General features: G+C 27.8%; 2 protein-coding genes across 3 annotated transcripts; both read right to left on the bottom strand.

The window, feature by feature from the left end:
• Positions 1-165: 165 nt before the first annotated feature.
• Positions 166-5,598, bottom strand: Sing (MARVEL domain-containing protein sing). Of its 2 annotated transcripts, none has more exons than XM_071779101.1 (8): positions 5,453-5,598; positions 5,169-5,261; positions 4,484-4,663; positions 4,167-4,286; positions 2,554-3,883; positions 2,064-2,246; positions 1,711-1,851; positions 166-1,444 (listed from the first exon to the last, which is right to left on the bottom strand). In XM_071779101.1, exons 5-8 carry the CDS (start codon positions 2,698-2,700, stop codon positions 1,367-1,369), a joined length of 549 nt encoding a protein of 182 aa, XP_071635202.1. In that variant the 5' UTR covers positions 2,701-3,883; positions 4,167-4,286; positions 4,484-4,663; positions 5,169-5,261; positions 5,453-5,598; the 3' UTR covers positions 166-1,366. The 2 variants fall into 2 exon arrangements, with proteins under 2 accessions (XP_071635202.1, XP_071635203.1); XM_071779102.1 differs by having other exon boundaries at positions 5,192-5,261.
• A 127-nt stretch (positions 5,599-5,725) lies between these two features.
• Positions 5,726-10,744, bottom strand: LOC139813548 (uncharacterized). Its single transcript, XM_071779106.1, has 5 exons — positions 9,943-10,744; positions 8,440-8,533; positions 7,745-7,924; positions 7,436-7,555; positions 5,726-7,117 (listed from the first exon to the last, which is right to left on the bottom strand). The coding sequence occupies exons 2-5, from the start codon at positions 8,506-8,508 to the stop codon at positions 7,043-7,045; spliced, it is 444 nt and encodes a 147-aa protein (XP_071635207.1). The 5' UTR covers positions 8,509-8,533; positions 9,943-10,744; the 3' UTR covers positions 5,726-7,042.
• Positions 10,745-10,764: the final 20 nt, after the last annotated feature.

The following is a 10,764-nucleotide window of genomic DNA, read 5'->3' as shown; positions in this document are numbered from 1 at the left end:
GCGATACGCTCGGCGAGGCGCCAACGAGAGTGACGGAAAGGAAGGTCGGAGCAAGGGAAAGAACGTAGAGACAGCGAGTGTGAGGAAGGGGGAGGACACTTGAGGAAGTGAAACAGACATGCACGTGTACGAGATTCGGAAGGGATAGAGAGGAGAGAAAGAGAGAAAGAAGCACCATAGAGACATGTCGCGAGATTCGTGCGATTCTCATTCACCATCCCGGGTCCAGGTATACCCTGGTACGAATTGAAACTCCTCGTACAGTCTAAAAGAAAACGCGAGACATAACTGATAAAGACGACAAACAGCTTTCGTATAAAAAAACTAAATCCATTAACTGAAGACTTGTCTTGTAAATTCATACACTTTGGAAATAATTATATTAAGCTCCTGAAATTTTATCTATTTCGTCCAATTGTAAATTATAACAACAAATAAATATAATAAATATTTAGTTATTTCCCTGTATTTGTAAATGTAAATTGTATAAATATTCGCTTTCGGATAATACTTATATATGTGTGTACACGATAATTTTTAAAGTGTTTTATTCGTATAATTTATATTAATAAAATTGCTACCCGTATTATTATACAAATCAGATGTTATTTGTCGTGCAATGTAAAGTATACTAATCGTTATTATTTTCAAATTTAATTCTTTTGAGAATGCAGCTTGTTAATATTTGGAAATATTACTACGTCAAAGCGGTAATTGAATACACTCATCATATTTCTTATTGATGTTTATTTCATGTCACGTATGCATTAACGTAATGAAACTGTATAAGTCTCCAGATGATTCATCAATCATTTTTTAAATACTGCCCATTTTGTCATGCACGTAAATGCGGCAGCTCTATGACGCACTAAATTTCAAGGGAATATTGATTCAGAAAGCATGACAGATACGCCTCCAATTGATAAGCAATACTACAAATGGTTGCTACGATTACGTGTAATCCATAAAATCGATTTGATCCCGGCTTATTATATTTAATCAACTAAAATGTCGTCATTCAGAAAAATTTATAGAAAGAACGAAATAATATGGGCATTTTGAGATTAATTTGTTATATACGTATGTAACTTATCAATATTACCAATGGCAGTGTAATAATGCTACTTAATTAACTTTAATAATATTATTAATTAGTAACTATTTTGTAACATTTTATATTATAATTAATGATATTTTATAACATTATTAATCAGTAAATTAACGCTCAATTTAACATATTAAATTCTTCTTCGAGGAAATCCGTTCTCTAGAATATCGTTTAACGTTGTCATGTGTGTAAGCATTTATATAATTGCCACATCTTGTCACAGAATTATACAGCTGATAATCCCGTGATTATGGTAATTCATCTTCCTGTTTTGTAATGCACAAAGGATAAATAAGCATCTGCTCCGTGCAATACTCCCACGACGCCGCTTAAAATCTGCAATAAAAATCTATCACTTTTGACATTCTTTTAAATAAAATACTCCTGAACAATTAAAAATGTCTAAATCAAAATTAATGTTCTACTAATAAATATTCGCTTTTAGTATAATGATATATCATATCGGACATTCAGGATTATATCAGCAAAAGTTATTTATAATTCTTTTTCTCGATTCTTGTCTCTGATTAGGTGAACAAATCATGACGCAAATTAGTGAAAGCGTTAAGTCTGCGATTTGCGATTGCACTAAAAAAACTTACATAAGCGGCTGTCATGGCAGGATAAACGTCGAAGCCGGGTCTCAGATAATACTCGGTCATCAGAAATAATTTAGTGGCAAAAGCCAAGTAAGATGCTGAGCTTAAATACAGGAAGCAGGCTAAAGAATTGAACATCATCTCCTGATATTGATAAAAAAGCAAAAGTGTAACGCATAATTCCTGAATTATAGCAATTATAATGGCGATAAGAATATTATTTAAATTATGTGACTAAAAATGGTAAATATTAACATTGTAACAAAAGTAATTATTTAAGATCATGGGATTATTTAAAATAGATCTCTTCGTATATAATATTTCATTATTATTGTTTAGGATAGATAAATACGTACGAAAAGCGATGATCGAATTAACTTGTAAGATTTTTCAGAAATTGTATAGCAAGCGAGTAACAGAGCGGAAGTCAGGAAGCAGGCGGATGCCGTGGTCAATGATCCCTCGAAAGCCGAGCCAATAGATGAACTATACCTCAAGCCGTAATTAATGAGCAAACTCTGAATTAATCCACTGATCACCTAGAATTAAAATTTTAATTAAAACGTTGTAAAATATATTTTAAAAGTCATATATATATATCTTTATATACATACGTATATACTTATATATTATTATATACACGTAACTTTTCAATGTAGATGTAGAATTTAAGAATTATATAGTCACAATTAAAAGGTTTCATAAATGATTTCAAAGATTAGCAAGTGATTAGGCAAATAGATATAAATTTTCATTATATATACATGTATATTTTTAAAGAGTCTCTTACAACTCTTTCGAACTTTGCAAATGCCAAATAATATACATGCAACTGTAATTACTTACTGTTTCGCACATTTTTATAATTCCTGGCAATGATTTAAAAAAATCCACGTGTATGCACGTGCAGCATCTGAAACAGCAGCAACCGACACCGCCCGCGCCGTGTGTACCAGAGGATGACATCCTGATTATAGGTCCCATATTGTTCATGACTATAATTTCGTGTTGCCAGACAGTTAATTTAATGCTTGTTTCTGTATAACGAGCTGCGTTAAATTTTCTCGTTTATGACTTTTCTCCGACGTTCTTTATCGTGATCTCTCCAATTAGTATTTAAATGCCCGTCCTCTTTCTCTTTTTATTGTCTCTTCCTCTGAGATAATTGAATTTACCACAATTGCCCACTTTACGTTCAAAAATAATATTTCTTCAAATAACTCTCTCGTTACAATAATCAAAACGAAAAATGTAATGCGTTACACAATAAACTATTTTCACTGTTTAAGCACAAACACAATTTTTCGAGTTACATCGAATTTTGTCAAATTTATAATTAAACAAGAAGAAAGAAATGTACTAGAATAGTTAATAAAAAATATTTAATACAATTGTATCAAAAGAACTCTATAACAATACTGTGCGTATATATTGAAAGATTTAAATATTTTTACAATTTAATATTTAATCATTGAACTCTTTCGTCCTCTGTTAGCAATTTTTAGAAGAACACAGAGCGCGATCACGACCGGCGATACTTTTAAACTGACTGAGGGTGTAGGCCTGAGCATCCATAAAGTCTGAATGTCGTTGCACCCCCCGCATAGCACGCGACACAAGGGAAATTACTGTCTATTTCTGGCACGTGCCGCTCACGCCAGAACTCGGAATGTTTTGCCCGCCTGCTCTGGGCAGACAGAAACGAAAAAAAAAAACTCGAACAAAAGGTAACAACATAAAAACATGTATTTTATATAATTTTTATAAAACATAATTGTACTCTTATACAAATTGAAAAAAATAAATAATTACATTTTTTAAATGTCATATATAATTACGTGTTTGTAACAAAAATACTTAACAGTATATATTTTAAAAAAATTAATTAAAACAAGTAAATGTCATGCCAAGTATCAAATGTAGTTCGACAATGAAAATTCGTTGTACAATGTTTGTACATTTATTCAATTAAATAAAGTTCCTCAGATATACAAGTTTGGTTTAATTGTAAAGGGCACAATTTGTATGCTAATAAAATCTATTTTCACTTTTCACGATACTATAATACAATAATACGTGATTGTTTAATTTAATTACTTCATATCGTCCTCCATTTCGTCATATAGGCGAGGCCCGCACTGAAGATATATAAGAGAGTGTTTATCAGACCACAAATCTAAAAAAAAATTAATAAATTCTTTTGTAATAGGGTCTAAGAATGCATGCACATAGATTTAATATACGATTACAGAATATATAACATGTCTAGCAAACCTTTCTTTATAAACTTGATACACTCTAATTAAAAAGATATTGATTGTATTTGCAAATTTAATGAACCAACTATATATTTCTAAATAAGCATTTTATTTGTGTGTATATATGTATGAAACAACACAATGCTTACAATTTTAATTTCAATTATAATTTTTTATAAATATAATATTATATCTACTTACAGAAGCTGCTAATAACTCATTGTAGTTATAAAACTCTGTATTAGCCAAATGTATTTCCAGTATCAGAATCAGTGAGGCCACAAATAATATTACGGTTGCAAAAAGATGATAAAGACGTTCCTAAAAATAAAAAAAATTAATAATTTTTAAAATAAATTATGTTAAACAGCTCTTCTTGACAATTTATTTTGAATATTATTTAAACATGTTTTAGCTCTTAAAACAATCTTTTTTTAACTTATAAACAGAACAAAAGTAATAAATAAAATAAATATACATGTAACAAATCAATATAATTGAACTTAATTGAAACTTACATGAATTGTTTTAGGTAGAACGGATGCAGTAAAAGGTGACACCAGGTAACTGATAAGAAAAATAAAAGTGCCAATAAAAAAAGTAGATGTTGCAATAAGAAAGAAGCATTCTTTCCAGCATAAGCAGGAAGCGCTATTATAATCACTTCCGATAATTCCTATGCAAATTGCACCCAACACCTGTTAATTAAAAATTATGAATATTAATTAGAAACGTAATATCTCATATAAAAATTAACAAGAAATATGCTATTCCTAAGTAAACAATTTTGTTGTATTATTAATAGAATAATACATACAACAATATTGTTTACTTAGGAATATAAATTGCGTATGATTATTAGCTGTTTGTAGCAGAACCGATAACGAAATCTTATCTTATTATTTCCAATATTACCTTAAAATTGCAAGTATTTCTAAATATGTATAACAAATTATAACCTTCAATTAACAATAATATTAATTTCTTTCACTAAACGTCACATATTTGTTATAATTAAACGCATCAAAAATCATTAAATTTTTATTTAAGGATATTATCTATTTTTATTAGAAAGTTAAGGATTTAATAATTAATTATTTCATGTTTAAAGATAATATTATAAATACTTGAATGAGTCAAAAAATTTTATAACAACGATCTAAGTCAACAAATAAATAATTAAAATAGTATAATAATGTATACCACTTGTAGCAATTTAAAAATACCGTTCCAACTTTTCAAATAATCAGTGTTGATGATAATATTCAACATTGTTGCCTCGTTTTAATGTCAATCCTAAAATCAAAGATAATTATTCTTTACTTTTAATACGTGAAATTTTTCATCTCGTGCAAAGATTAAGAGATTTTAATGAAATAAAACAATTGTGCTTACACATCGCACTAACAAACAATTAATTAAAACGCGTGCTCATAGATCAAGCTTATGGATTGCAAAATGTGCACACAGTAGAAAATTATACTAACCGAAAGAAAGTACGTTGTTTTACAACGGCGGTTAACGATTGACTGAAATGAGAGCACGGGAGACGTCACTGATGATATCATACAGATACGATTGGTATATCTCTTGATAATATTTCAGCAACTTAGTTATTAGTTTTTTATTTACGGAGCTAAAAAAATATTAAATTAACAATTGATAACTGTGTTTCAATATATTGATAATATCAATAATATAACCAAACATATTTTAAATACTTCATGTAGGGTTTTCTTCAAAGTTATTGTTAAAAAAAAAACTGTCAATGCTCAATTTATTGAAAATGATTCTTATAAAATGACATTATAAACTGAATGTTTTTATTTAATATCACATATTTTAATTATTTACGCCCCACAGTTTTTTAAACAATATTGACAATTTTTGGTTAACAGTTTTTTGCACGTCGTAATATTAATTTACATACGGATTTATAATGTTTGGTGTATATCTCATACTTATTTATATGCATTAAGAAGGAAGTAACACATTACATTTTAATACAATTTTACTATCAACTGAATTGGCATGTGGAATGTTCATTCATGTGGACAGATGTTATAAAAACGTACAAAGGAGATAACAATATAAAATTATTAAAATTTTTTATATAAAATAATTGCATTTACAAAATAAAGAAACATAAATGCTCGCGTTTTTTAAATAATACCATATAATATATAATGTATCTATTATAAAAATATTTGACAGGTTAGTATAACTTGATTTTTAAAACATTTAACAAAATGAGTAAATGCATCACGAGTACTAAAACTTGAGTTTATTTTAGATGATATGTAATTAAAAATTTTGGATATAATTCTATTCTATTTATGTATAATACCTATATTAAGAAAAATATTTAAAGAATCAGAATATTCGCATATATCTATATAAAATATATATTAAAATACATGCTTATATATCAAAACACACTCTGTTCAAAATTATAATCAGGATTTTACAATGTGGTAGGAATTATAGATAAATTGTCTAAGATGTGTTTTAACAATAATATGAATACAAAAAGAATCGAAGAAACAAAATTGTGTGATATAAAAAGTAATTAACTTCAAAATCTCATGAATTATTGCGCTAATTGAGCAAGAATTGAAAAGAAAGAAAACTATAATAACTCTGTCTTATAAAAATAATCCGTCTATGGGACAATCGATCACGCATTTTTGTGCGAATTCTAATAAAAATCGTGCAATTTATAGTTTTTCTCGATTATTTACTTAATAGGTATAAATATTATATACACATATAAAATAAATATGTTTATATAAAATATTTCTATATTTTGCAAAAATACTAGTTGCAATCATAGCGAATGTTTTTGAATGTTATCAATGATCCATGAAAGGTATAATAAAAACATTCTTCGATACTTTTTCGATACCCGCTAAGTAAGAAACATAGTCAGACAGTCAAAATTTGTTGTACAACGTTTTCATAATAATTTAATTAAATAAAGTTTCTAAAATATGTAAGTCTGGCTTGTGTAAGGACAATTTATATAGGAATAATCCATTTTTGTTGTTTAGAAAATTACAAACGTTTAATTTAATTCTTCAATCATCTCCATAAGTGCCAAAGCCGATGACCGCGTTGCAGATGTATAAAATGGTGTTTAGCAGACTGCAAATCTAAATAAAAATAAATACATCTTTTTCACAATTTTAATAACAGGCATTAATATAACATACAATTACAAAATACAATATGTCTAGACCTATAGCAATCACGTTTTATGATTCTGACATATTCTCACTAAAAGAAGTTTCATCTTAAACTGATAAAAATAATTTATAGGTGATTGCTTTAGTCTGCGACATTCTGCGACATAAAATTGATAATACATACATATACATACAATACATATATATGTAAATATTACCGCATTATAATTTTAATTTCTTATATCACAATCAAGGACTTAATTTTTTATATAGTACTGTACTTACGGAAGCTGCTAATAACGCATTATAGTTTCTAAGTGTAATGCCTTCCTTATGTATCTGCACCATCAATGCTATTGAAGCCGCAAGTAATAAAGTGGACGCTACGGAATGATATAGAAATTCCTGAAAATTTAAACAAAAAATTGTTAATCAATGTAATTTTAAAAATAAATCATATCAAACAGCTTTTTCTAATAATTTACGTTTTTAACGTCCTCATCTTATGAAAAGGACAAAACAAATAGATTAAATAATAAATAAATTATACGTAAAATAGAACACAATTTTATTTATGTATATTAAAGTACTTGCATAAATTGTTTTGGGTATAATAGATGCAGCAGAAGGAGACATCAGATAACCGATAAAGAGAATAAAAGTGCCAATGTAGAAAGTACATGTTGCGACAAGAAAGTAAACTTCTGCAGGGTAGATAATAAAGCCGGTACTGAACTCGTTACCGATGATTCCAACGCAAATCGTACCCAACACCTGTTGGTAAAAAATTAAGAGTGCTAATGAGAAAGATAGAATCTTGTCCTACAACAATTAACAGTGTCAAAAAATTGGCTATTATAATAATACGACAATATTCTATATTTAGGAATACAAGTTGCGGATACTATTCGTCTAAAAAATATATTCGCAATCAGTAATCGGAAATTAGTAATACAACCTTGTCCTATTAATTATTTCAAATATTATATATTATAAATTGTTTCACAAATTGTATGTTTTAAATAATTTAAATTAATAATAATATTAATTTTTTTAAATTAAATGTCATATATTTATCATAATTAAATGCAATAAGAACGATTAATTAAACTTATTTGCATTTAAAGTTATTATCCTGAATTTTTATTAAAAAAATAGCAATTGCATTAATAATAATTAATTAATTGTATTAAAAATAATATTAAATATTTGAAATAATGAAGAAATCATAACAACAATCAAACAAATTGAACAAACAAATAAATGAATAAAATAATATTAACTTATACCAATTGTATGATCTTAAAAATGCCATTCCAACTTCTCAAATATTCAACGTTTATGACAACACCCATCATTGTCGCTTCGTCCTAATGTCAGTTCCTGAAATCAAAGATAATTCGTGTAGTTGTATATTTATCAATTTATAAAAATTTAATATACATAAATAAAAACGTCGTGTGAAGATCAAAATGCGAGGATCTACAACGAAAAACCTCATCGAAAATGTAAATGTAATATAAGTATAACACAGCCTTTCTCGGAAGACTGTACTTGTATATTTAGTTGCAAAAATTCTATATACTTCTTTTTAATAATCGTATTTTAATTATACTAAATCTTGTGATTTAGACTTTAAATCTGTAGCAATCTCAAAAATTTTTATTGCATTTATATAAATTATATGAATTAAAAGGATATCTCCTATCGTAAAAAAGTTTCTTTTTAATTCCATATTAAGAGAAAAAACGTGAAAGATTGATAAATTTACGATATGATAAAATCTGTATCGTAATCTAACATGATAAGAATTATATAGCACATTTTACTTCTACGAATTACCGTAACTTAATGCAAGCATTATTAGCAAATTTTTCACAAAATATATATATAAAATACACTATTACAATTTTTATGGAAAACAACAATTGCAACAATATAACGTTTCTTAAATGTAATAGTAACAAATATTATACGTATGCATGCAATTCTTCAAAATAGCTTTGAAATTTATATGTACGTTTGAAACAGAAATTTTATAAGTTTATTATATGAGAACGGAACGTGACAGATAATTTTCGAGAAATAGTCAAAGTCCAGTGATACGAAAATTTGTGATTGCGGAAACAAAGTCATGCTTTTACGAGAGTGAACAAACGCCGCTCGTAATCAGAGGTTATTTTTGAACACTCGATACACACATTTGCGGCGCAAGGTGCGAGTTGAAAATTTATCATAATGACTTTGATTAAGACCGATTCGTATCTGTTACTATGCTCGATAAATCCTCGTTCAACACTTGTTCTCGTATTCAAAAATTCTTTACGCAATGTGCCAATTATATTTTATCATTTTTTCCACTAATTTTAAGGAATTGGAAGAAAAGTTAAATTATGTAATAAACTAATTGAGTAACATAAAGAATATATTGTTCACATAAATGACATAAAATATGCCAATTGTTCGAATCTTACAATAAAAAATTAAAATAATTAAGTTAAAAATAAGTTAACGATTGAAAATAAAAAATAGTTTCTAAACTTTCTTGACAATATAAGAAAATCTCATTATGATTTTAATGCTGCAATATATTTGCGGAAACTTTTCACGATTATTAGTTAGTTATGACTTTTATATTTAATTTTATGAAGTTATCCATCCGTCTGAATTATCTTTAATGAAATAAAAGAATCGCTTACATATTGATCCAACAAATATTTAATTAAGATGCGTGCTCATGGCGATCATGATTAGAAAATATGGTGCACATGGTGCCTGAGGACTACACTAACCTGATGAAAGTACGTAGTTCTACATCGGCAGATAACGATTGACTGAAGCGATACATTTTGAGTGAGTGGAGAACGTCACCGATGATATCATACAGAGGAGATTGATATAACACCTTTTGATAATATTCTAGTAACTTATGTTAGTTACTTGTTTTTTTCCTTCTTGGAACTATTAAAATGATATCAAGAGTAAGAAATTTCTTATCTATATACGATATCGATAAAACTCATTTTGATACCGATTAATACAGTTACCACAATATTAAATTAATATAATCAATACTAATAATAATGTATTTTACAATATATGTAAGATATTTTCAATACTTTGTACATATTTTTCTTCCATGCTGTTATCTGCAATAAAACTGTAATAATTTATTAAAAATTATTCTTATAAAAATTATATTGCTGTACAATACAACTGAATGTTTTCAATTAACATCGCATATTTTATATTTTATAAAAAATTTCCACTTTTATATTTAATACCTTTTACCTCCTTACTACTCGTCATGCAGTATTTATATTGTTTTTTTTCTTTTTTTTTTAATTTCTAACCGTAGGGTTCCATTCTTCGTTACTTTTCTATTCGCGTTGGAAATGACAGTTCGAAATTTTCGCCACGTCTTGTCTCACAAGATCTTGGTGAACAGAGAAAACAAATTCCGCAGAAAGAAAACAAGAGCGATTTCATGTTTGGAACATTTTCGACACCTCCGCGTATTATTCGGATCGAGATTCTGAGGTAAACTGTCAACTACAAATTGTCGTACGATAAACTCGGTGCGGAGCAAGCGAGAGCGACGAAAAGGCAGAATG

The sequence above is a fragment of the Temnothorax longispinosus genome, chromosome 5 (genome assembly GCF_030848805.1).
Source record: "Temnothorax longispinosus isolate EJ_2023e chromosome 5, Tlon_JGU_v1, whole genome shotgun sequence".
Taxonomy (NCBI): domain Eukaryota; kingdom Metazoa; phylum Arthropoda; class Insecta; order Hymenoptera; family Formicidae; genus Temnothorax; species Temnothorax longispinosus.
This window is presented reverse-complemented; position numbering and strand designations above follow the sequence as displayed.